Raw genomic sequence first — 27,598 nt, forward strand, 5'->3', positions numbered from 1 at the left:
TAAAAAGTCAACACCCCCATCCCCTTAAAATGCCATGTTTTTATCATGTTAAAAAAATCTGACAAAAATGGATCATTTTAGATTTATTTCCACCTTCAATGTGGCCCATTATCTGTACAATTCTATTAGAAAACAAACTGAAACCCTAAAATAATGTGGTTGCATAAATATGAACATCCTAAAACTAATACTTTGTTGATGGACCCTTTGACTTTATGACAGCATTACGTTTTTTGTGTAGGTGTCTATCAGCATGGCACATCTTTGTCCACTCTTCCTTACAAACATGCTTCAAATCTGTCTGATTACAAGGGCATCTCGTGGTTACCGCCCTCTTTAGGTTACCCACAGATCTTCAATGGGATTCAGGTCTGGGTTCTGGCTGGGCAATTCCCAAACTTTGATCATCTTCCGGTGACGCCATTTTTTTGTTGATTGGGAAGTATGCTTTGGGTTGTTGTCCTGCTGGAAGGTGAAATTCCTCTTCATCTTCAGCTTTTTAGTAGAGGCTTGATGGTTTTGTGCGAAAATGGACTGCTATTTGGAACTGTTCATAATTCCCTTGGCCTTGACTAAAGCCCCAGTTCCTTCAGCAGATAAACAGCCCTAAAGCATAATGCTGCCTCTTCACTGTGGGTATAGTGCTCTTCTGGGGATGCGCAGTGTTGGCTTTGCACCAAACATACCTTTTGGAATTATAGCCAAAAAGTTCATAACACATTCTCCCACAAACGTTTAGTAGACTTGATGTAGATTTTGGCAAAATATAGCCAGGCTTGGATATATTTCTTTGTTAGAAAAGGCTTCTGTTTTGCCCACCTACCCCACAGCCCAGATATATACAGAATACGGGAGATGGTTATCACATGTACTACACAACCAGTACTTGTCAGAAACTCCTGCAGCTCCTTTAATGTTGTTGTAGGTATTGTTTTCTGTCTCCTGGACCAGTTTTCTTCTGGTTCTTCCATCGATTTTTGAGGGATGTCCAGATGTTGATAATGTCACTGTTGTGCCAAATTAAATCCACTTCTTCATGACCGTCTTCACTGTGTTTTATAGTATATGTAATACCTTGGAGATGTTTTTGCCCCTTCTCCCGACTGATACCTTCTAACAATCAGATCCTTTTGATGTGTTGTAAGCTCTTTACAGAACATGGCTTTTGCTAAAAAAAAGCAACTAAGAAAATGTCAAGAAAATCCTCCTAGAAGAGCTAAACTTTATATGGGGTAAGTCAGAATCCCTGTAAATAATGGCAGCAGAGTACTGACTGCAATTTATCATGAGTTTAAATGTGATTGGCTAAATTTGAATACAGTCACACAACCAAATATTAGAGGGCGTTGGCACTTATGCAACCACATTATTTTAGTTTTATTATTTTTTATTTTTTCACCCCAAAAATGTCAGTATATATTCCAATGGAATTGTACAGATAACGGGTCACATTGAGGGTGGAAATAAATATGAAATGATTCAACTGTGTTTTCTTTAACATGACAAAAACAAAGCATCTTAACAGGGTGTGTAGACTTTTTTTATCCGCTGTATGTCTTGAAGACAATGCTCTCCTTTTCAAGCCTGTTCGCACTGCAGTTGATATTGGTAAATAATTGATTCACTAGTCAGTACTAATCGTATACATGGACTGTGCGACTACTATATAATATGTCAGCATTAGATAATATATCTAGTTATTTGCTCAAGACTTGCATTGGTAGTGTTTGTGTGTGTGCGGGAGGGGGGGGGGGATAATATAGGTATTCCCTTCTCAGTTGTAAATGCCTTTCCTTTGTGTACTTATACAAGTGTGTAGAGAAGGAACAAGAGCCTGGCTATGAGACTGACCCAAGTTAAAAAATCTCTGTGTATTAGTATAAAGTCTGATGTTTAACTTTCTAGCAGGCTGGGGACATAAATTGCTGCTTACATGGTTAAAATTGTAGATGGGTGTGCACTTAAAAGGGTATTCTATTGAAGAAATGTATCCCCTATCCACAGAATAGCAGTTAAATATCTGACTGTTAACGAAGTGACTGCTGGGAACTCAAGTGGTATAAAGTCTATCACACCCAAATGTTCCATGCGAATGGAGTGGTTGCGTGCATGCTCAGCCACTGGTCTATTCACTTCTATGGGACGAAAGAAGATTGCTGAGCTTATTGATCTCCACCTGTCCCATGAGCACTGCTGCACCCTTCACATGTGACATTTAGGTGCTATTTGGTCTTTAGATTACTGGGGGACTTAGTGGTCAGGCCCACAGCGATCAAACATTTACCCCTTATCTTGTTGGTGGGGAATAAAAATATTTATTGAGAAATCCCTATAAAGCTCAGGAAAGCTACATGGCAATTTTTCCTGTGACACACACTGCATGATCAAAGATCAGTGTCCCCCTACTAGTATTGCATGCAACATTCAGCAAGTGAATATGCTTATGTTGGCATTCACAAGTTGTTGCGACTGCAAGTTGAGGGCTCATTCACACGGGCGGTTTTTTGACCGATTTGTAACAGCTGTGGCAGAGAAGAACCATGTTCTCCCATTGAATTCAATGAAGCCGGCTCCATTGACAGCAATGGGCTGCCGGCAAGCGCTGTATTAATTTTCAGGGAAGGGCTTCAAAAGCATCCAAAAAAAAGTGTAAAAATAAAAAAATATATATATACTCACCTTTTTGGAGTTGCCGGGGATCAGCTGCCTCCAGCTGGCTCTTCTCCTGAACTGCTTTCTGTAGTATTCAGCAGCCGGGGATTTAAAATCGCCACCTGCTGAATGGGCTGCCTCTGATTGGTCACAGCCCTCAGCCAATCAGAGGCAGCACTTACTCACCCATTCATGAATTCATGAATGTGGCACAGCTGTGGCAGAGGATAGTGGCAGTGCCCATGTGACCGAGCCCTTTGGGCCCGTTGGGCTAATAAACGCTGGTAGCAGCGTTTTTTTCTACCGTGACGCTGGCTTCGGTCATGCAATTTTTTTTGTGCGCATCAGTTTTGCGCACAAAAAAAATTGCACGAAAAAACGCCCGTGTGACTAAGCCCTGAGAGCCGGAAAAAAATTGTTTTCTTATGACTGTTTGGTAATGGCAACTTGCGAGTTTCAATGTGACCACATTCACTTACATTGCATGGGATGCTGAGAGGCAACACTATGATCTTTGGCCTTCTGACTTGTGTTGTAGCCAAAGGCACTGTGAAGCCCTAGACTACTATAATTCATTTTCGTGTTTTTGTTCCCTCCTAGGTATCCAGCTGCAATGTTGGTCCACGGTCTCCTAGTGCTCGCCTTAGTACATGCTGGAGGAGGCACTTATAAATGTGGTGAGTATTTTGGCTTATAGCAAAGGTAGGTAGATAAATAGTAGATGTAGTAATACTATTAAATCTAATTCAAATGTAACTATTGGCTGCAACAAACATGTCATTTTCTTTGTAACCTTAGCAAAAGTATTTCTCTTTAACTCCCACAAGACCAGAGATTTTTCATTTTTTTTTTAGTTTTCGATTTTTCATCCCCGTCTTCCAAGAGCCATGAATTCTATGTTTTTCCATTGACATAACTGTATGAGTACTTGTTTTTTGCAAAATGAGTTGTGTTTTTAATGGTATTATTGAATTTATCATGTAATAAACTGAAAAATGTTTAAAAATGTTAAGTGGAATGTTTGTTTTTTACAAGGGTCACAGTCCAGTAAAAATAGCATATGAACTTTATTCTGTGAGTCAGTACAATTACGGCTTTACTAAATCTGTATAGCTTTTTTTACGCTTTACTACTTTTAAAATCAAAAGACTTTTTTTCTTTTTTTAACATTGCACTCTGTTGCTATAGTCTGAGACACATAACTTTTTTATTTTTTTCAGAAATTAGCCAGTTTGGTGCTCATTTTTGTGGAGAGAGCTGTCATTTTTATTAGTACCCTATTGTAATACATACCGTATATTCCGGCGTATAAGATGACCCCCCAACTGTCGCCTTATACGCCGGGAATACAGTGTAGAAAAAAAAACAGTACTCCTGCGGCGTTCTGCGGCGCTGCTGCAGGCTGTCGCTCCCTCCTCATCACCGATAGAGCATTGCTTTCTGGATGCGGGGCCTCAATGCCCCACCTCCAGAAAGCTAATGCTGTGATTGGCTAACTCAGGCAGCGTTAGCCAATGAAAGCTGGTGCTGCGTTAGCCAATCACAGCCATTCAATGAGATCATTGAATGGCTGTGATTGGCTGACGCCGTGTGAGTTAGCCAATCACAGCATTAGCTTTCTGGAGGCGGGGATTTCAAGCCCCACCTCCAGAAAGCAATGCCCTGTCAGCGACAAGGCGGGAGTGACAGCCTGCAGCAGCGCCGCAGAACGCCCTGGGAGGTGAGTACTGCTTTTTTTTTTTGGACACCCTTTTTTTTTGTATACCCGGCGTATAAGACAACCCCCGACTGCAGAGCAGATTTTTCAGGGTTAAAAGGTCATCTTATATGCCGCAATTTATACGGTACATCTTTTTGATCACTTTTTATACAATTTTTGGGGAGCCAGGGTTCTGCACTTTTAGGGTGTTCAGTATGCAGGAAGCATAGCACAATATCTTAATATTTCTGAGGTTTACAAATATGGCAATACCAAATATGTGTTTTTGTTTGTTGTTTAGATATTTTAAGGAAGAAACAGTAAAAAAAGGTAGTGGTTTTTGAAGTTTTATTTTTTTTCCTGTTTAAAAATGTTATTAAACCTTTTTCTATGCTCTTAAATGTTTTAGAGTTGCCATAGGGGACTTGAGCTTGCAATATTTCAGTATTGCAACATATAGTAATTTTCAATGCTGCCTTGGGAGCCATCGCTATGGGGGACTATGAGGCGCTGGGGGGGTTCTTCATCTGCCTGACTGTTTAGATGTGCAATAAGTTCTGACCATTCCATCTAAAGAGCTAACTACCACGATTGGAACTAACTACCCGGCCCACTCCATAACCCTTTGCAACCGCATGGCGTATATTTACATGATGCGGTTGGGAAGTGGTTCATATCGGATTTAATGGGATCTATGTGATGCTTCCTTTTCACTCAGTGGTGCCAGTGGTGCTGCAGGGTAATAAAATGTTTGCTGGTACCACTCCCCATATTAAAGCTGATTGTTGGGGATTACTAACAGCATGCCAACCTGTGATCACCATATTTTCAGAGGCTCATCTAATTAAAAGAGATTGCAAAGGACAGGTACTCCATAGTCTTCTTGGCTCATACTAGAGAATTAAGAATAAAGTATATCAGAAGTTTTTATTGAGTAGTTAATAGATGTGTAATGCAATGTTATGTTTTTTCCTTCTTCCTTAGAGCAAGCGTCTGTTTCTGAGATAAAGGAAAACATTCAGACTCTCTTGGGGTGCTTGAACAAGGCCAATGGAAATGATATTCTTTCAATTTCTAGATATTCTACTGGGATACCAGATTTTGGATACAGGAGTTGCAAGGAAATCAAGAACTTATATACATATGCGGAAGGTAAGATACACTCTATGTGTATACAATTGAGGATTTACAATTGCAAAAAATGAATCCTTAGAAATTACCTGGATTTGTATTAATTACATTGATTATGTTTGTACAACACAGATGAGGCATTTTGGACCATTCCTTCATTAGTATTTCTGGGATGCTTTACATACGCACAGTCCCCTTCTTGTCATGCCACAGAATCTCAGTAGGGTAAAAGACTGGGCACTAAAGTCATTATGAAACACTAATCTTTTTTTCAACCATTTTTTGGCTGGTCTATTTGTGTACTTTAGTTCATTGTCTTCTTACATTAACCAATGTCTCTTCAACTTGAAATTATGGACTGCTGCCCTTACATTTAGTTGTAAAATGCCTTGCAGCACCTTAGAATTAATTGGTCAATCAATGATCGCAGGTTGTCCAGGCCCTCAGGTACAAAACAGCCCCAAACTATGATGTCCTACTATGCTTTGCAGTTGAGATAAAGTTTTTTTTGTTGGCGTTCAGTGTTTTGATAAGAGGGGTATGGGCCAGCCAGATGGGGGTGTGAGTGAAGGCAGTAGTCCAAAGGACAGGGGTATAACTCCACTTTTTTCTGTGAAAACACCCATTCCCATGTCCCTCTGACTTAGTGTACATGAAGTGGTGTTGAAGCACACAGGTTGTGACCACAGGACTCTAATCCAGGAATGCTGCAAAACTCCTTTTAATGGGTTAAGGGTGCTTTTACACATATTTATTGTTCACACAAGCAAAGGAGGAAAGAATGTCAGAGATCGCTCATGCAGCCTATTTATACAGGTAGATAAATTGTTCGCTCCCTAAATCATTCAGTCATTCAAATTCACTGTGACGGTGAATGAGAATGAGTGAACTATCAGTATTTAAACTGAATGATTAGCAAACAATGATTTTCATGCTTGCATGAAATGAACAATGAATAATAACGTGTATTTGGGGGCAGAATTTTCTGCAGGATGGCAAATTCTGCTGCATCCTTTAGAACAATTCAGCATTCCCTAAAGAGACACACCTAAACACAAAACTTGCACAATAATCTTAAAAAGGTGAGTTTATGACAAAAGTAAACCACTTTACTAGCTATATTTCTTATCTATACCGTATGCTATACCTATAAGTAAGTTAGAATTTTACTTATTTATACTATCATCCAGATGGCATATATACGCTGACCACAGAAAGTGGATCGAAGTACCAGACCTACTGTGACATGACAACTAATGGTGGAGGTTGGACATTGGTGGCCAGTATCCATGAAAATAACATGTATGGGAAATGTACAGCGGGAGATCGCTGGTCCAGCCAGCAAGGAAACAACCCCAACAACCCAAAAGGAGAGGGTAACTGGGCCAACTACGCTACATTTGGACAAGCTGAAGGAGCTGCCAGCGATGATTACAAGGTTTTTACTTGTACTGTGGAATAACAATAATTTTAGCTAATGTTTTAAAGCTACTTTTAGTTTGAGTATTTTTCGTCCATATTTGGTCCGTATTTTGCAGACTGTAATATGGAACTAATGTAAATCTACATATCTATTTAAATGGGTATGTTTTTCACAGCTGCATTTTAAAAACTATGTGCTACTTTTGGCTGTTAAAAATATGGATCCCTATTTGCCCAGTAGAAAATAGAACAACTGACAGCAAAGTCAGATCAAATCCTGATGATGTATGGATGTTATTTAATCTGTAACATATCCGTATTACATATCCATATTACAGATGTGTTAGAATGCACCCATGTGAAATTGGCCTGAAAAAAATAGCTTTCTGTTGCCATACTCTGACCCCTAGAACTAAAAGCTGTGTGAGGCTTGAATTTTCCGGAGCGTGCGGTAGTTGTGTTTTTTTTTTCTACCAGGGCAGTGGTGGCAAAGCTACGGCATGCGTGTCAGAGGTGGCACACAGAGCTCTCTCTGCTGGTATGCGTGCCGGCAGCTAGTCTCTACGGCAGTGCATGCCACCCAAGGTGTGCTGTGGGGGACACTATTACTACTCGGGCTACTGTAGGGTCACTATTATTGCTGGGGTTATTGTGGGGGTCACTATTATTGCTGGCGCGCTGTGGGGGACACTATTACTGCTGGGACTACTGTGGGGAGTCACAATTACTGCTGGAGCCACCGTGGGGGGTCACTATTACTGATGGGGCTACTGTGGGAGTCACTATTAGTACTGGGGTCGCTGTGGGGGGTCACTATAAATCCTAGGGGTGCTGTGGGGGACACTCTTACTGCTTGGTCTACTGTGGGGGTCACTGTTACTACTAAGGCCACTGTGGTGGTCACTATTACTACTGAGGCTGCGGTGGGGGTCACTATTACTACTGGGGCCACTATGAAGGGTCACTATTACTGCTGGGGCTGCTGTGGTGAACAATATTACTGCTGTGGCTACTATGCAGGGTCACTATTACTTCTGGGGCCGTTGTGGGGGACACTATTACTACTGGGGCTTCTGTGGGTGTCACTATTACTACCGGGGCCATTGTGGGGGGTCACTAATACTGCTGGGTGTACTATGGGCTCACTATTACTAGTGGGACCACTGTGGGAGATGCTATTACTACTGGGGCTACTGTGGAGGACACTATTATTGCAGGGACTATTGTGGTGGTCACTATTATTGCTGGCGCCCCTGTGGGCGATGCTATTACTGCTGGGGCTACTGTGAGGGACAGTATTACTACTGGGGCAACTGTGCAGGGTCACAGTTACTACTCGGACCACTGTGGGGGTCACTATTATTGCTCGGGCCACTATGGGGGGTCACTATTATTGCTAGGGCCTCTGTGGGGGAGTCACTATTACTGCTGGGGCCTGTGTGGGGGACATTATTACTGCTGGGGCTACTTTGGGGGTTCACTGTTATTGCTGAGGCCACTGTGGGGTTCACTATTACTGCTGAGACCACTTTGCAGGTCACTATTACTACTGAGGCTACTGTGGAGTCAATTTTTCTGCTGAGACCACTGGGGGGGGGGGGGTCACTATTACTGCCGAGACCACTATGTGGGTCACTATTACTGCCAAAACCACTGTGTGGATCACTATTATTATTGAGCCACTGTGGGGCTCACTATAACTACTCAGTCTACTGTGGGAGGGTCACTATTATTGCTGAGGCTGCTGTATGGGTCCCCTATAACTACTGGGACCACTGTGGGAGATGCTATTACTACTGAAACCACTGTGAGTCACTATTACTACTGGGGCTACTATGGAGGTTACTATTACTACTGGGGTGGCTTTGGTGGGTTTACTATTATTGCTGTGGCCACTATGGGGGTCACTATTACTTGGGCTACTGTGGGGATCACTATTACTACTAGGTCCGCTGTGGGGGACACTTTTACTGCTGGGGCTACTGGGGGGGAAGTCACTATTATTGCTGGGGTTATTGTTGGGGTCACTATTATTGCTAACATGCTATGGGGGATACTATTACTGCTGGGACTACTGTGGGGGGGGTCACTATTACTGCTGGGGCCACCATAGGGGTCACTATTACTGCTGGGGCTAACATGGGGGGGTCACTATTAATCCTGGGGTCGCTGTGGGGGGTCACTATAATGGCTGGGGCTGCTGTGGGGGACACTTTTACTGCTGGGGCTAATGTGGGGGTCACTGTTACTACTAAGGCCGCTGTGGTGGTCACTATTACTACTGAGGCTGCGGTGGGGGTCACTATTACTACTGGGGCCACTATGAAGAGTCACTATTACTGCTGTGGCTACTGTGCGGGGTCACTATTACTTCTGGGGCCGTTGTGGGGGACACTATTACTACTGGGTCTTCTGTGGGTGTCACTATTACTACCGGGGCCATTGTGGGGGGTCACTAATACTGCTGGGTCTACTATGGGCTCACTATTACTAGTGGGACCACTGTGGGAGATGCTATTACTACTGGGGCTACTGTGGAGGACACTATTATTGCAGGGACTATTGTGGTGGTCACTATTATTGCTGGCGCCCCTGTGGGCGATGCTATTACTGCTGGGGCTACTGTGAGGGACAGTATTACTACTGGGGCAACTGTGCAGGGTCACAGTTACTACTCGGACCACTGTGGGGGTCACTATTATTGCTCGGGCGACTATGGGGGGTCACTATTATTGCTAGGGCCTCTGTGGGGGAGTCACTATTACTGCTGGGGCCTGTGTGGGGGACATTATTACTGCTGGGGCTACTTTGGGGGTTCACTGTTATTGCTGAGGCCACTGTGGGGTTCACTATTACTGCTGAGACCACTTTGCAGGTCACTATTACTACTGAGGCTACTGTGGAGTCACTTTTTCTGCTGAGACCACTGGGGGGGGGGGCACTATTACTGCCGAGACCACTATGTGGGTCACTATTACTGCCAAAACCACTGTGTGGATCACTATTATTATTGAGCCACTGTGGGGCTCACTATAACTACTCAGTCTACTGTGGGAGGGTCACTATTATTGCTGAGGCTGCTGTATGGGTCCCCTATAACTACTGGGACCACTGTGGGAGATGCTATTACTACTGAAACCACTGTGAGTCACTATTACTACTGGGGCTACTATGGAGGTTACTATTACTACTGGGGTGGCTTTGGTGGGTTTACTATTATTGCTGTGGCCACTATGGGGGTCACTATTACTTGGGCTACTGTGGGGATCACTATTACTACTAGGTCCGCTGTGGGGGACACTTTTACTGCTGGGGCTACTGGGGGGGGAGTCACTATTATTGCTGGGGTTATTGTTGGGGTCACTATTATTGCTAACATGCTATGGGGGATACTATTACTGCTGGTACTACTGTGGGGGGTCACTATTACTGCTGGGGCCACCATAGGGGTCACTATTACTGCTGGGGCTAACGTGGGGGGGTCTCTATTAATCCTGGGGTCGCTGTGGGGGTCACTATAATGGCTGGGGCTGCTGTGGGGGACACTCTTACTGCTGGGGCTAATGTGGGGGTCACTATTACTACTGAGGCCGCTGTGGTGGTCACTATTACTACTGGGGCTACTATGGGGGTGACTACTACTGCTGGGGTCACTGTGTGGGGGTCACTATTACTACTGTTGCCATGGTAAACAGTATTACTGCTGTGGCAACTGTGGGGGTCACTATTACTTTTGGGGCCGTTGTGGGGGACATTATTACTACCGGGGCTTCTGTGGGGTCACTATTATTGCTGGGGATACTGTGGGAGTCACTATTACTGCTTGGGCTATTGTGGAGAACATTATTACTGCTGTGGCTACTCTAGGAGGTCACTTACTACTTGGGCCGTTGTGAGGGACACTATTACTACTTTGGCAACTGAGGGGGACACTATTACTACTGGGGCTGCTGTGGGGGTCACTTTTACTGCTGGGGTCACTGTGGGGGTCACTATTACTGCTGGGTCTACTATGGGATCACTATTACTAGTGGGACCACTGTGGGAGACACTATTACTATTGAGGCTACTGTGGAGGACACTATTATTGCTGGGGCTATTGTGAAGGTCACTATTATTGCTGGCGTCACTCTGGGGGATGCTATTACTGCTGGGACTACTGTGGAGGACACTATTACTACTGGGGCTACTGTGGGGGGGGGGGCAATATTACTACAGGGGCCACTGTGGGGGAAACTATTACTACTGGGGCCGCTTTGGGGGTCACTATTACTACTGGGGCAAATGTGCGGGGTCACAGTTACTTCTCGGACCTCTGTGGGGGGTCACTATTATTGCTGGGGCCTCTGTTGGGGTCACTATTACTGCTGGGGCCTCTGTGGGGACACTATTACTGCTGGGGCTACTGTGGAGGGTCACTATTATTGCACCTGCCCCTGTAGGGGTTACTGTTACTACTGAGGCCACTGTGGGTTCCACCATTACTTCTGAGGCCGCTGTGGTGTTCACTATTATTGCTGAGACCACTGTGGGGTTCACTATTACTGCTGAGACCACTGTGGGGTTCACTTTTACAACTGCTGTCACTTATTAGGTCACTATTACTACTAAGGCTACTGTCGGGTCACTTTTACTGGTGAGCCCACTGTGGGGCATCACTATTACTGCTGAGACCACTGTGTGGGTCACTATTACTGCTGAGACAACTGTGTTGGTCACTGTTACTATGGAGACCACTGTGGGGGTCACTATTACTCCTGAGACCACGGCGGGGAACCCTATTATTATTGAGCCACTGTGGGGGTCACTATTACTACTCAGTCTACTGTGGGGGGGGGGTCACTATTACTGCTAAGGCTGCTGTATGGGGCCCTTATAACTACTGGGGACACTGTGGGGGACACTATTACTACTGAAACCACTGTGTGAGTCACTATTACTACTGGGGCTACTGTGGAGGTTACTATTACTACTGAGGGGGTCATTATTGCTGCTGAGTCCACAGGTGGGGTCACTATTACTGCTGTTGCCACTGTGGGGGTCACTATTACTGCTGAGGCCACTGTAGGGGTCACTATTGCTGCTGAGGCCACTGTGAGGGTCACTATTACTGCTGAGGGGGTCATTATTACTAGTGAAGCCCCTGTGGGGTTCACTATTACTACTGGGGCTAGTATAGGGGTTACTATTACTGCTGAGGCCACTGTGGGGGTCACTATTACTACTAAGAGCCCCTTTGGGGAACACAATTACTAGTGAGGCCACTGTGGGAGTCACTATTACTACTGAGGCCTCTTTGGGGAAGATAATTACTAGTGAGGCCACTTTAGGAGTCACTATTACTACTGGGGTATGCTTACATATAGTGGAAATGCTGCAGAATGTCCTTAGCTGAAATTTCCGTGGCAAATTCCGCAGCACATCTGCTTCCAGTCAAGCAGTCAAAATCATACGTCGTTATAAGCCCGCCCCCTGACATGTTGGCACTTTGCAATAAATTAGTGGGTTTTGGGTTGCAGTTTGGGCACTCTAAAAGGTTCGCCATCACTGCCAATGGGGATCTGAGCTTGCAATCATTTAATCGCTTCTATTATGTATTGCAATATTTCAGCATAGTGGTATATTGTACTATTAGGGATATCATATGAATAGGAAAAAATACACAGCAGGCTTGGGAGTCTTCACAAATCCCCAGGCTGCCATGGTAACCATATGGCACCTTTTAACCTTTCATTTGGGAGACACATAAAGACCTCTCCCTTTGTTAAGCGTTTTAAATGCCCCAGTCAGCATTAACAGTGTCATCTAAAGAGTTAACAGCTGGGATCAGAGTTATTTGTAATCCTAGTCTCTTTATCCATGTGTCAGCTATCTTTGCAGCTGGCACCTGCTGCATATGGAGTGCGCTTGGCTCCCAAACCAGCTCCATGCAAACCCCACACAAATGCAACATACATGTACAACGGATGTAGCATAAAGGTTAATGTGATTGAGTGACTGTTTGCACTTTGTTTAATCCAGATTAAATGCCATTATATTGTTTAGCACATCGCAAAATAAAGATTCTGATGATTAATAGGGAGGACTTTCCATAGCAGAATTTTTACTGCAGATTTTGCAGTAATTCCATGACAAAATCTGCAACAAATCTGCATCAAACATCTTTGTTGCATGCAGATTTGACACAGATTTTGATGTAGATTCATCTTGCTCATTTGAAGGGATTAAACCTGTGGTGTAAATCTGCAGCATAAATTGATGCTTAAAATCTGCACTGCAGGTCAATTTCTGTTGTGGATGATTATTAACATTGCACTGTTTGCTGGTTCTGTAATATGCTGTAATTTTTGCATGCAAATCTACCGTGGAAAATCCACAGCATCTTCGGCATGTGTGGACATACCATTAAAATCCTGGACAGTCAATTTGAATGTCTGTTATTTATATTTGCTTCTAGAATCCTGGATATTATGATATTGTTGCAGAAGACTTGGGGTTATGGCACGTTCCCAACAGCACACCTATGTCTAAGTGGAGAAAAACCGCTATATTAAGATACCGCACAAACAATGGCTTCTTTTCCCGTGAGGGTGGAAATCTCTTCCATCTATACAAAGTGAGTAATCAGCCTGGTATATATTTGTAACCTTAAATATTTATGCTGTATCCACTGGTAAATATGTGTGGTAAGGGACTTAAGGAGGCATATCATAGCACATTTACATAGCAACATAGCATGTAAGGCTAAAAAAGAGAGATGTTCTTCCAGTTCAGCTTATGAGGTAGAAGTCAATTTAATGGGAAAAAATTCCTTCCCAATGCCAATCTGACAATCAAAATAATTCCCGGAATTCACTGATCCTTCTGAAATCATATTATGTTCAATAAGTTTTTATTGATTTTACAAAACTGTTAACATCATATACAGTATCTTGACAATGTTAATGACAATATAACAATGGCAGTTTAGGGCTAGCAGAAGAACTTTTACTAAATAGAGATATAAGCCTGGAGCCATGGCTGAAAACGTAAAGTATGATATATAGAGATGAGCGAACGTACTCGTCCGAGCTTGATACTCGTTCGAGTATTAGCGTGTTCGAGATGCTCGTTACTCGTAACGAGTACCACGCGATGTTCGGGTTACTTTCACTTTCATCTCTGAGACGTTAGCGCGCTTTTCTGGCCAATTGAAAGACAGGGAAGGCATTGCAACTTCCCCCTGCGACGTTCAAGCCCTATACCACCCCCCTGCAGTGAGTGGCTGGCGAGATCAGGTGTCACCCGAGTATAAAAATCAGCCCCACCCGCGGCTCGCCACAGATGCGTTCTGACATAGAGGAGGGAAAGTGCTGTTGGTGCCGGAGCTGCTATAGGGAGAGCGTTAGGAGTTATTTTAGGCTTCAAGAATCCCAACGGTCCTTCTTAGGGCCACATCTAACCGTGTGCAGTACTGTGGAGGCTGCTTTTTGCAGTGTTGCACTTTTTTTTTTTTTGGTATATCGGCCGTGCAGAGCATTGCACCCTGCAGTAATACTCCAGGGCCAGAAGCGATTAGGCAGGGACAGAAGACATATTGATTGAATATAGGCAGTGGGCCTTTGCAAAAAAATTTGGGGAAAAAAATCTATTTGGGCTGCCTGTGACTGTCCTCAGTGTTCTGGGTCTGTGCTGGGTGTAGTAGTTCTCCAAATTCATACGCAGCCAGCTAAGTGTTACAGCAGGCTTGCGCAAAATTATTTCCTGGCTCTGTCTGGGCTGTGAAATCACCGCTGTATTGCAGTGCACAGTGCAACACTCTGCAGTTCTGTGACATACTCCAGGGCCAGAAGTGCTTAGGCAGGGACAGAAGACATATTGATTATTGATTGAATATAGGCAGTGGGCCTTTGCAAAAATATTTGGGGAAAAAAAATCTATTTGGGCTGCCTGTGAGTGTCCTCAGTGTTCTGGGTCTGTGCTGGGTGTAGTAGTTCTCCAAATTCATACGCAGCCAGCTAAGTGTTACAGCAGGCTTGCGCAAAATTATTTCCTGGCTCTGTCTGGGCTGTGAAATCACCGCTGTATTGCAGTGCACAGTGCAACACTCTGCAGTTCTGTGACATACTCCAGGGCCAGAAGTGCTTAGGCAGGGACAGAAGACATATTGATTATTGATTGAATATAGGCAGTGGGCCCTTGCAAAAAAATTTGGGGGAAAAAAATCTATTTGGGCTGCCTGTGAGTGTCCTCAGTGTTCTGGGTCTGTGCTGGGTGTAGTAGTTCTCCAAATTCATACGCAGCCAGCTAAGTGTTACAGCAGGCTTGCGCAAAATTATTTCCTGGCTCTGTCTGGGCTGTGAAATCACCGCTGTATTGCAGTTCACAGTGCAACACTCTGCAGTTCTGTGACATACTCCAGGGCCAGAAGCGCTTAGGCAGGGACAGAAGACATATTGATTATTGATTGAATATAGGCAGTGGGCCTTTGCAAAAATATTTGGGGAAAAAAATCTATTTGGGCTGCCTGTGAGTGTCCTCAGTGTTCTGGGTCTGTGCTGGGTGTAGTAGTTCTCCAAATTCATACGCAGCCAGCTAAGTGTTACAGCAGGCTTGCGCAAAATTATTTCCTGGCGTTCCGTAGGCGGTCAGCCTCCAACCACAGGCCAATAAGCGGCACATTTAATTACAGCGTTCTGTTTCTGCACTACTGGTAATACACCATGTTGAGGGGTAGGGGTAGGCCTAGAGGACGTGGACGCGGGCGAGGACGCGGAGGCCCAAGTCAGGGTGTGGGCACAGGCCGAGCCAGTGCGGTGGCCAGGGGTAGAGGCAGGGCCAGACCGAATAATCCACCAACTGTTTCCCAAAGCGCCCCCTTGCGCCATGCCACCCTGCAGAGGTCGGTGGTGTGCACCCTTTGTCGCGCCAAGATCAGCTGGAGAGGTACCACCACCAGCATGCGCTGGCATATGATGGCCAAGCACCCCACAAGGTGGGACGAGGGCCGTTCACCGCCTCCGGTTTGCACTACTGCCTCTCCCCCTGTGCCCCAACCTGCCACTGAGATCCAACCCCCCTCTAAGGACACAGGCACTACCGTCTCCTGGCCTGCACCCACACCCTCACCTCCGCTGTCCTCGGCCCCATCCAGCAATGTCTCTCAGCGCAGCGTCCATACGTCGCTAGCGCCACTGTTTGAGCGCGAGCGTAAGTACGCCGCCACGCACCCGCACGCTCAAGCGTTAAATGTGCACATTGCCAAATTGATCAGCCTGGAGATGCTGCCGTATAGGCTTGTGGAAACGGAGGCTTTCAAAAGCATGATGGCGGCGGCGGCCCCACGCTACTCGGTTCCCAGTCGCCACTACTTTTCCCGATGTGCCGTCCCAGACCTGCACGACCACGTCTCCCGCAACATTGTACGCGCCCTCACCAACGCGGTTACTGCCAAGGTCCACTTAACAACAGACACGTACTGGCGGGCAGGGCCACTATATCTCCCTGACGGCACATTGGGTGAATTTAGTGCAGGCTGGGACCGAGTCAGAGCCTGGGACCGCTCACGTCCTACCCACCCCCAGAATTGCGGGCCCCAGCTCGGTGCTGGTATCTGCGGCGGTGTATGCTTCCTCCACTAAACCACCCTCCTCCTCCTCCTCCTCCTACGCAACCTCTGTCTCGCAATCAAGATGTGTCAGCAGCAGCACGTCGCCAGCAGTCGGTGTCGCGCGGCATGGCAGCACAGCGGTGGGCAAGCGTCAGCAGGCCGTGCTGAAACTACTCAGCTTAGGAGAGAAGAGTCAGACGGCCCACGAACTGCTGCAGGGTCTGACAGAGCAGACCGACCGCTGGCTTGCACCGCTGAGCCTCCCACCGGGCATGGTCGTGTGTGACAACGGCCGTAACCTGGTGGCGGCTCTGCAGCTCGGCAGCCTCACGCACGTGCCATGCCTGGCCCATGTCTTTAATTTGGTGGTTCAGCGCTTTCTGAAAAGCTACCCACGCTTGTCAGACCTGCTCGGAAAGGTGCGCCAGCTCTGCGCACATTTCCGCAACTCCAAGACGGACGCTGCCACCCTGCGGACCCTGCAACATCGGTTTCATCTGCCAGTGCACCGATTGCTGTGCGACGTGCCCACACAGTGGGACTCTACGCTCCACATGTTGGCCAGGCTCAATGAGCAACGTAGAGCTATTGCGGAATAGCAACTCCAACATGGGCGGCATAGTGGGCGTCAGCCTCCTCAATTATTTACAGAAGAGTGGGCCTGGTTGGCAGCCATGTGCCAGGTCCTTGGAAACTTTGAGGAGTCTACCCAGATGCTGAGCGGGGATGCTGCAATCATTAACGTCACCATTCCTCTGCTATGCCTCTTGAGAAGTTCCCTGCAAAGCATAAAGGCAGACGCTTTGCAATCGGAAACGGAGGCGGGGGAAGACAGTATGTCGCTGGATAGTCAGAGCACCCTCATGTCTATATCTCAGCACGTTGAGGAGGAGGAGGAGGAGGGGGAGGAGCATGAGGAGGAGGGGGAAGAGACAGCTTGGCCCACTGCTGAGGGTACAGATGCTGCTTGCCTGTCATCCTTTCAGCGTGTATGGCCCGAGGAGGAGGAGGAGGAGGAGGGGGAGGAGGATGAGGAGGAGGGGGAAGAGACAGCTTGGCCCACTGCTGAAGGTACAGATGCTGCTTGCCTGTCATCCTTTTAGCGTGTATGGCCAGAGGAGGAGGAGGAGGAGGATCCTGAAAGTGATCTTCCGAGTGAGGACAGCCATGTGTTGTGTACAGGTACCCTGGCACACATGGCTGACTTCAAGTTAGGATGCCTTTCTCATGACCCTCGCGTTACACGCATTCTGGCCACTACGGATTACTGGGTGTACACACTGCTCGACCCACGGTATAAGGAGAGACTTTCCACTCTCATTCCCGAAGAGGAAAGGGGTTCGAGAATGATGCTATACCACAGGACGCTGGTGGACAAACTGATGGTAAACTTCCCATCCGACAGCGCTAGTGGCCGAAGGCGCATTTCCGCGGGCCAGGTAGCAGGGGAGGCGCAGAGATCAGGCAGCATGAACAGCGCAGCAGGGGAACATTATCCAAGGCCTTTGCCAGCTTTATGGCTCCCCAGCAAGACTGTGTCACCGGTCCCCAGTCAAGGCTGAGTTGGCGGGAGCACTGTAAATGGATGGTGAGGGAGTACGTAGCCGATCGCACGAACGTCCTCGGTGATGCCTCTGCCCCCTACAACTACTGGGTGTCGAAGCTGGACACGTGGCCTGAACTCGCGCTGTATGCCCTGGAGGTGCTTACTTGTCCTGCGGCTAGCGTCTTGTCAGAGACTGTGTTTAGTGTGGCTGGGGGAATCATCACGGATAAGCGTACCCACCTGTCAACCGACAGTGCCGACAGGCTTACACTCATCAAGATGAACAAAGCCTGGATTTCCCCAGACTTCTCTTCTCCACCAGCGGACAGCAGCGATACCTAAACAATACGTAGGCTGCACCCGCGGATGGAAGCATCGTTCTCTATCACCATCCAAAACGGGGACCTTTTTGCTTCATCAATCTATGTATAATATTCCTCCTCCTCCTCCTGCTCCTCCTCCTGAAACCTCACATAATCACGCCGAACGGGAAATTTTTCTTAGGCCCACAAGGCTCAGTCATATAATTTTTCTAAACAATTTTTATACGTTTCAATGCTCATTAAAGCGTTGAAACTTTCACCTCAACCAATTTTTATTTTTACTGGACTGCCTCCAGGCCTAGTTACCAATTAAGCCACATTAACCAAAGCGATTAATGGGTTTCACCTGCCCTCTTGGTTGGGCATGGGCAATTTTTCTCAGGTACATTAGTACTGTTGGTACACCAATTTTTGGGGGCCCTCGCCTACAGTGTAATCCAATTAATTTTTAGCCCACCTGCATTACAGCTGGCGTTACATCAGCTGTGTTGGGCACTGCAATGGGATATATTTATGTACCGCCGGTGGGTTCCAGGGAGCCACCCATGCTGTGGGTCCACAGGGAGTTGTAACTGCATGTGTCCACTTCTAAAGAACCCCAGTCTGACTGGGGCATGCAGTATGGGCCGAAGCCCACCTGCATTAAACATGACATTGTTACCTCAGCTGTGATGGGCAATGCAATGGGATATATTTACGTACCGCCGGTGGCTTCCTGGCACCCACCCATGCTGTGGGTCCACAGGGAGTTGTAACTGCATGTGTCCACTTCTAAAGAACCCCAGTCTGACTGGGGCATGCAGTGTGGGCCGAAGCCCACCTGCATTAAACATGACATTATTACCTCAGCTGTGATGGGCAATGCAATGGGATATATTTATGTACCGCCGGTGGGTTCCAGGGAGCCACCCATGCTGTGGGTGCACACGGAATTCACATTGCGGAGTTGTACCTGCCTGTGACTATTTATAAAAAACCGCGGTCTGACTGGGGCATGCAGACACCTTGACAGAATGAATCGTGTGTGGCACATAGGTTCCCCATTGCTATGCCCACGTGTGCAGCTCCAGATGGAGGTGGCACAGGATTGGATTTCTCATTGCTTATGTACAGCATTGTGGACTATCGCCCCGCCCCTTTTAAAGAGGGTCGCTGCCTAGCCGTGCCAACCCTCTGCAGTGTGTGCCTGCGGTTCCTCTGGCAGACGCACTTATAAATAGACATGAGGGTGGCGTGGCATGAGGGCAGCTGAAGGCTGGGCAGGGACAGTTTGGTGTGCGCTGTGGACACTGGGTCGTGGGGGGGGGGGTGGTCAGCATGTAACCCAGGAGAAGTGGCAGCGGAGTGTCATGCAGGCAGTGATTGTGCTTTGTTGGAGGTAGTGTGGTGCTTAGTTAAGGTATGCATTGCTAATGAGGGCTTTTCAGAAGTAAAAGTTGTTAAGAGGGGGGGGGGCCCACTCTTGCCGCTATTGTGGCTTAATGGTGGGACCTGGGAACTTAAGATGCAGCCCAACATGTAGCCCCTCGCCTGCCCTATCCGTTGCTGTGTCGTTCCCATCACTTTCTTGAATTGTCCAGATTTTCACAAACGAAAACCTTAGCGAGCATCGGCGATATACAAAAATGCTCGGGTCGCCCATTGACTTCAATGGGGTTCGTTATTCGAAACGAACCCTCTAGCATCGCGAAAAGTTCGTCTCGAGTAACGAGCACCCGAGCATTTTGGTGCTCGCTCATCTCTAATAATATATCATGCCATTGCCATAATAAGCTATAACACATAAACCACACACATGGGGTGACAAGGGAGTAATGGGAGACACAAGAGGGGGGGGGGGGGGATCCAGGCATGAATCCCTAAGTATCCATCTGGGTGTGAGTTTAATTATGTTACTCACCTCAGCCATCTGGTGAAGGTAAAGTATTTCTGGATGTCTGTCCATACCGACCATGTACGGTAGAAGCCCTCGACACCCACCTCAGAGTCCTCAAGTCTGAGCCCCTCTAGGTGTTTGATCTTATCTATTGCCTCGACCCACGCATTCCTGGGAACTTCTATAGCCTGTCTCCAGAATCTGGGTATCAGCTGTCTCATGGCCATCCGAGGTTGAAGGAAAAAGCCTATACAGCCTTTCCGGGGTCATGTACCATTGTGAGATAAATTTGAAATTTAGCTCCTAGAGCTTGCTAGAAATATACATTTTGTGTGTTAACTGAAAGGCCCTTCCCCAGAGCTCCCGAGGAAAGGACCTACCCAATGCCTCCTTCCATGCCCCCATTCATTTAGGAAGGTGACTGTTCAGATGCTCCTCTTGCAATTGGTTATAAAATAACGAGACTGCATGTCTAGGTGTCTCAACAATGGCACAACCTCTCGAAGAGGGTACGCCTCATGTTCCAGCCCTGTTCTGGTTTTATTTTTCCCAGGTAACTGTGAATCTGAAGGTAATGCATCCAGGAGCCCGGGAGCATCTCACATGCTCCACATAAGTCAGTCAGAGGTCACAAACCCTTCCAGCCCATCAACTCCCCCACCCTGGCTTCCGTTCCCTCCGGCAGGAACCCCAAACCATGCAAATGTAGAATAGATGGAAGCTGTAGGTTTCCAACTAAAGGAGTAAAGGATCACAGGACCACCATTCCACACACCCCTTCCAGGCCCTGAGCAAAGTGACCATCATAACCAAGGCCCCTGTCTTTTCCCAGTTGACCTTTCCTAGGATCCAGAAAACCCTGCGTGTCTCGAAGGGGTTGCTCTCCTTTCTATGGACACCCATTACTTGTCGGACCCATGATGGAATAGATCTAAGATGCACATTCCCACTGCAGCCTTAGGGCGCCCACCCACTGGCGTTTTTTTTCCCCTGCGAAATTCGCAGCATTTTTTTTCTGCAGGGGTCTATGGGACTTGTAATTTTTGCGCGATCGCGATTTTAACATTACAAGTCCCATAGACCCTTGCAGAAAAAAAATGCTGCGAATTTCGCAGGGAAAAAAAAACGCCAGTGGGTGGGCGCCCTTATGGTATAATTGAAGGTCAGGGAGGCCCACTCCGCCTTTTTCTTTCTGTTTGGTCAAACTCTTAAAGCTAAGCCTCTAGGATTCCCCTTCCATATGAATTTGAGTATTAGGCCCCGCAGTCTATCAAAGAAAAACCCCGGTGGACAGCATGGTGTGGTTTGAAAAACATAAAGCAATCTCGGGAGTATATCCATCTTTCCAAACTACGACATAGGGGCCCGCCCAACCCTCTAGATCTCTTCCAAAAGAGGACAACAACGGTTTGTAGTTTAGGTCATATATATGGGACGGATCTGCCGGGATCTGGACCCCTAGGTATTTTATTGCTTTATATTCCCCAAGAAATAGAAAAGTCGCCGCTAGATCTATTGCCTCTCTCCAGGGGATTGAGATGTTCTTCTGTGCGTTCACTTTGTAATTGCTGAGCTTGCCAAACAAGGTAAACTCTCGCATGATATTAGATCAAAAGATTGTCCACAAAATTGAGAGTTTCTGCTCTGAAGCCCCGACCCGCACCCCCTGTATTGAGGGGTCATTTCTAATAACATTAGCCAAGGCCTCCATCACCAAGATATTCACCCCTGTCATGTGCCATTCTTAATTTCAAAGGGGAAGAACAGTCTTCCGTTGACCCTAACCTGTGCAGAGGGACCGAGGTATTAAGCCATGACCCAGGAGAGAACCCTGGACCCAAGACTCATCTTCACGAGGGTCACCTCAAGGAATCTCCAGCTGATCCTGTTGAACGCTTTCTCTGCGTCGATAGATAACATACAAAGGGGGCTTTCTCTCTGCATGCCCCTGCTATCAAGGATAGGGTCTTAAGGGTGTTATCCTGTGCTTTCCTGTTTGGGACGAAGCCTACCTGGTCCCCATGTATAAGGCAGGGGACCAGGAGAATTAATCTATTCCCCAGCATTTTTGAGAATAGTTTGAGATCGCATTCGATAAGTAAGATCGGGTGGTAATTGCCACACAATAGGGGTTCCCTGCCCGGCTTAGGTATTAGAACAATGTGAAACTGCATTAAAGGTTTGTAAGAGTAGGTTAGGAGTAGGTTTTGACCCTTTTTGAATATCAGCACCTTTCCTGAAAAACAATGCAGGGGTGCCAGCAGACCATTGTTTTCAATGGAACCGCTGGCAGCAGAAGCGGCTCCATTGAAAACTATGCACGGACGTGCATTTATGCGTGTTTTTGCACGTGCATGGGTGTGCACTTATGTATGCACCTATGTACGCACAAAAACACACTTGTGTGAAGCCACCCTAAATGGGGATCATAGAAATAGATTAGATAAAAATATATATATACAAAATTTCAAATAAGCATTAATTGAATAAGTCCAAACTCTTCCAAAATCTCTGAATCTAAAGTCACTAAACCCAAGTCACAGATTTATGACACAATACACTTAGAACACATTAAAGATAGAAGACAGCCACGCACACTCACTCAGCTTGCACGCTCACGTAGGTTTTCATTTATTTTGTTCTTATCCATAGCACTTCTGTTCCTCCTCTGGAATCAACATATACATTTCAACATATAGCAACAACCATTCCTGTAAAACAGCCTCAGCTATGTGAATGCGTTGTCTTGGGCCATACATTAAAAGGAGTCTGTCAGCTGGAATATGCTGCCCAAACTTTAGGCATCAGGTTATAGAACAGGAGGAGCTGAGCATATTGATAAATAGTTTTATGGGGAAAGATTCAGTATAATTAGTATTTTATTCATTTAAACCTCCGCACATTCTGAGTTGAACAGTCCAATGGGTTGTACTATTAGTGATTGACCGCTACCTCGGTATTTATAGTTATTTACAGATAGCTGTCAATCATTGATAGCCCCACCCACTGGACCACTCACCTCAGAATGACCAAAGGTTTAAATTAATATAATATAAATTATATCCTGAGTGATGGCAAAATCTATAGATCAGTTTTTGAGGTGACCAGATTTTTTTTTACAACATTACCGGATATAGACACTAAGTAGCCAGAAGGGTTGTTGATAAGAGGAGCTTCCAAAGGCCAGACTTGGAGACTTGGAACCTTCTTTGAAGAGTGTTGATCCAGGGATTACTCTGACTGACATTATAGAGTCAAGAAGGAATTTTTTTCCCCAGGGATGGGTAAATTGCCTCATGGTTTTTTTCCCCTCTGGATCAACACAGGGGGAGTCAAAAACAGGCTGAATGGGATGGACATTTGTCCTTTTTTCAGCCTAGCATACTTTTCCCATAAAACTTCAATCTGCTCAGCTCCTTCTGCTCTACAACATGATGCCTGCATTTTGGACAGCATTTAAAGGGAACCTAACGATGCAGGACAACATTCTTCACAGTACTCCACACAACCCCCATCATCTTTCACAGTCCTCCAAACAAACCCCCCTTGTCCTTCACTGTGCCTCACCGGGCCACATGGACTACAGAATTCTGTCCAGGCACACATGCAGTTCGCGGTTGACAACAGGGGAGGGACACACAGCATTTGCTGACCAAGATGTGACCACAATTTCTTATCCTCACCTTGATACTGAATAGGAGTGGTCAGAACTTGAGAGGCTAGACCCAGAGTAACTGAGTGAGTCGTATAGTCACAGAGCTGCAAGTGCTGTGCACTGACTTGTCATCTGTATGAGCCTGTCTGTGAGCATGATTATTGTGCTCCACAGCCTTAATCAAGCTTCACCTGCTACCTCTATAGTACTACAAACTGAGACCTCCTGATATCGACCTCTGGCTTCCTTTTGAGAACGCTGCCTGCCTTCTTCATTTGTACCGCGACAAGAGACCTCATGATACTGACCTCCAGCTTCCATCCTGACAACGCAACTCACCTCTTCCATTTGCACCACAAAACGAGACCTCCTGTTACCAACTCCTAACTTACCTTGATCATTCTACAGATCTGCAGCTACCATACCTACAGCACCAATCCAGTGCCTGAACGCTACACTGTCATTGTCTGGTACACCTATGTCTTTGCCTCCTCCAGATTCAGCCTGTGTGGGTGGCCTTCCCCTTCTGGGCCACATGTGGCCCGCACGCCATGGGTTGGATACCCTTGATGTAATGTGTATGTGGTACCCAGAAACATACAGCTTGTAGCCTGAATTTTATGAGAAATGTTGATATAAAAATATCTTATTGTGCTTGAATACTGATTTTATAATGTTTTAGAACTGTACATTTGTATTTTAGGTGGTGGCTGGTTCTATTGTTGCAAACTGTAACGTGCTACAGTGGTTAGAGGGTTAACAAGCGAGACTGCTTTGCAGACATGCTTCTCTAGTAAATGAGCCTGCTGAAAACTCCTCTACTCTCATGCAGAACTGATGGAAGTAGCAAGCATTATAAAAAGAAACTACACCGAAGGCACAATGGAGTTAGGCAGTATAGGCTCATAGAAGAAGATGTGATGTTCTTGTTGTTACCCTTACCTGGGGAAGCAGATGTGAAATTCCCTATTGAATTAGTGGAAGAACACAGGAGCGATAAACCCAGATTGTAGCTCATTCTCATTATCTATTTGATTGGGAGTTCAGATGATGCTATTAGAAGTTCTATTGGTGTGATGGTCCCTAATCTAAACAAGCTGATGACGTCAAAGCAGCTGGCCATAGATACAGTGAGAGCCAAGGAAGTGAACTGTAGTACTTTGGTAAAGCAGCCTAAGAAATTACAGCCACCATGAACAAAGAGACTGTTTTCATGTGAACTGTGCCCCACATACCATGAATGTTGTAACCACCAAGCTTTGCTCAAGTAAACTATGAGTTGATCTGCCCCATGCTTCCTGGATTTCATTTATGATTTGCACTACTTCAACATCTTATCAGGGGAAAATAGAGACCAGCGCACAGTACAGCTGCAATTCCTATTTTTGGCCATTTTCTTGTAAAGAATCACCCATTATCTCTTATGGATCCTTAGGAAAATCGAATTGTGTGTGAAAATCACAATTACATAGATGCAATGTGATGCATTTTTAAGCAATAACACATTGTACTCGCATCGAGAATCATACTTTTTTTCAAGCGTGATATCGGTCCGAGTTTCTAGGTGGTGTGAATGTACCCTTAAGCTGTGTTGGATCCCCATGAATATTTGTATAACTCTCTCTCAGATATACCCAGTGGTGTACAATGTTGGAGCCTGCCTCACAAATAATGGACCTGCCATTCCTGTTGTGTATGACTTTGGAAGTGCTCAGAAGACAGCATCATATTATTCACCAAATGGACAAAGTAAGGTCATTTTTACTTGTATAAAAAATTAAGAATACTCTTCATAAAAATGGCTACAAAAGAAAAAATCCTTTCTTTGTATGCAGGAGAGTTTATTCCTGGTCATGTCCAGTTCCGGGTTATTAATAATGAAAGAGCTAGTTTGGCTCTGTGTGCAGGAGTGAGGGTGACTGGATGCAACCCTGAAGTTGTGAGTACAATACCCAAAGATGATTCATAAAACAAAAACCTTTATAATGGGGTTACAATTTGAAGGCAAACATCTGTCAACATCTCCCTCTAACACTTTACTCACCATGAGGTTAGTTTTTAAAGTTAGAAACAATGCCCTACAGCATTATACAGTAGGTACAGGGTGTGCCACGGAAAAGTAGCCTACCTCCGACAATACTGCAATAGAAAGAAGAGACAAGTGGTTTTTTTTTCCAAAACTTTATTGATTTATCCACATGCTACAACAAATGATGGAAGTGGTCCCGTTCACTTCTATACATCTGTAGGCAAGTCGCAACATGTTGGCTGATACTACCTGCAGCTCCTCAACAATGATGCTGCAGATAGTGTTTGTTACGTTTTCTTTGAGTTCCTCCAGCGTATGTAGATTTTGCCGTACATTTTTTGCTTTACATTTCCCCACAGATTAAAATCACATGTGGACAAGTCTAGGGAATGTGATGGCCGCAACCCCTTTCTCATAGTTAGCTTTTCAGTAAACAGTTCATGGACCCAGGAGTAATAGGAGGTGTGGCATGTTATGCCATCTTGTTGGAAAAAGCTGTACATTCTTTCTTCTGATGTTAATTTGTCATAAAGCTGTTAAAGTATACCCAGATTAACCACAGTATTCACAATTGATTCGAAGAATAGTTCTCTAGTAATCATAGTCAGCGACCATGTACAGCCTTGCTGAGCTCTTTCAGTTCCTACACACATATAATTCAGTATGGTTTCAGGTTCAGAGATTTCAGCACTCACCATGTGATTTGTGATACATCATCTTGCTAAGACAGCCTCCAAGTTGATTTTTGAGGGCTATTTGTAATCTACTGCTGAATATCATAGACAAATGTGCACATCTAGACTAATGGAGGCATTGGTATCATTTCTGCAACAGACCCAGTTTGGCACCATTTTTGAACCAGACTCTGAATACAACATTTACCAGGTGGTTTTGTTAAGGCCTTTTGCGTTTCTTTAATTGATCTAGTCAACACATAGACTTTCACAACACCTATTCGTTGTTACAGGAAAAACACCATCTATCTGATGCAGTGTTCACAGATGGACTAAATATTAGGTTAAAATAAAGCTATAACACTGCACACAGGGTGACTCAAGGGGCTTCTGCCTCCTCAAAAGAGCCTGGTGCAGGGATCAGAGTTGAGCTACCTTACTGTGGCCCAACTTTTTCTACACAAGGACACAATCAATAAATAAAAGACTTTTGTTCATTTGTACTTGTTATATTTGCAGCACTGCATTGGAGGAGGAGGATACATCCCAGAAGGAAACCCCAGACAGTGTGGAGATTTCGCTGCCTTTGAGTGGGATGGTTATGGGACACATACTGGATGGAGTTGTAGCAAGGAAATAACTGAGTCAGCCGTTCTTCTCTTCTATCGATAATTTAATGTACATGATTGTAGTGCATAATAAGGTGTAATAATGGGTTCTATAAAGTGTTACAAAAAATACTAGAGTCACAAATAATACATTTTTGAAATTATGTAAACATTGTATATAGAGAACATGGCTTCTCAGATTTGTGGCTGCCAAGATAAACTACAGCAAAATGTAAAGCATACGTAATATAAAGATTTATTTACGATTCCTGGCAACTGAAAAAATAGTATCTAAGTAGAAATTTACAATTAATATAATGTTTGCCTTTGTGATATACAAAATAAACAATTTATACTACAATTATTGTCTAAAGTAAGAATTTTATCATTTTCA

At 45.5% G+C, this 27,598-nt stretch overlaps 1 protein-coding gene across 1 annotated transcript; it reads left to right on the forward strand.

The window, feature by feature from the left end:
* Positions 1-1,158: 1,158 nt before the first annotated feature.
* On the forward strand, positions 1,159-27,325 carry LOC136626598 (intelectin-1-like). Its single transcript, XM_066601645.1, has 8 exons — positions 1,159-1,232; positions 3,253-3,329; positions 5,336-5,503; positions 6,673-6,920; positions 13,362-13,520; positions 25,522-25,642; positions 25,729-25,832; positions 27,116-27,325. Exons 1-8 carry the CDS (start codon positions 1,159-1,161, stop codon positions 27,266-27,268), a joined length of 1,104 nt encoding a protein of 367 aa, XP_066457742.1. The 3' UTR covers positions 27,269-27,325.
* The last annotated feature ends 273 nt before the right edge of the window (positions 27,326-27,598 follow it).

The sequence above is a fragment of the Eleutherodactylus coqui genome, chromosome 4, assembly GCF_035609145.1.
Source record: "Eleutherodactylus coqui strain aEleCoq1 chromosome 4, aEleCoq1.hap1, whole genome shotgun sequence".
NCBI classification, from domain to species: Eukaryota; Metazoa; Chordata; class Amphibia; order Anura; family Eleutherodactylidae; genus Eleutherodactylus; species Eleutherodactylus coqui.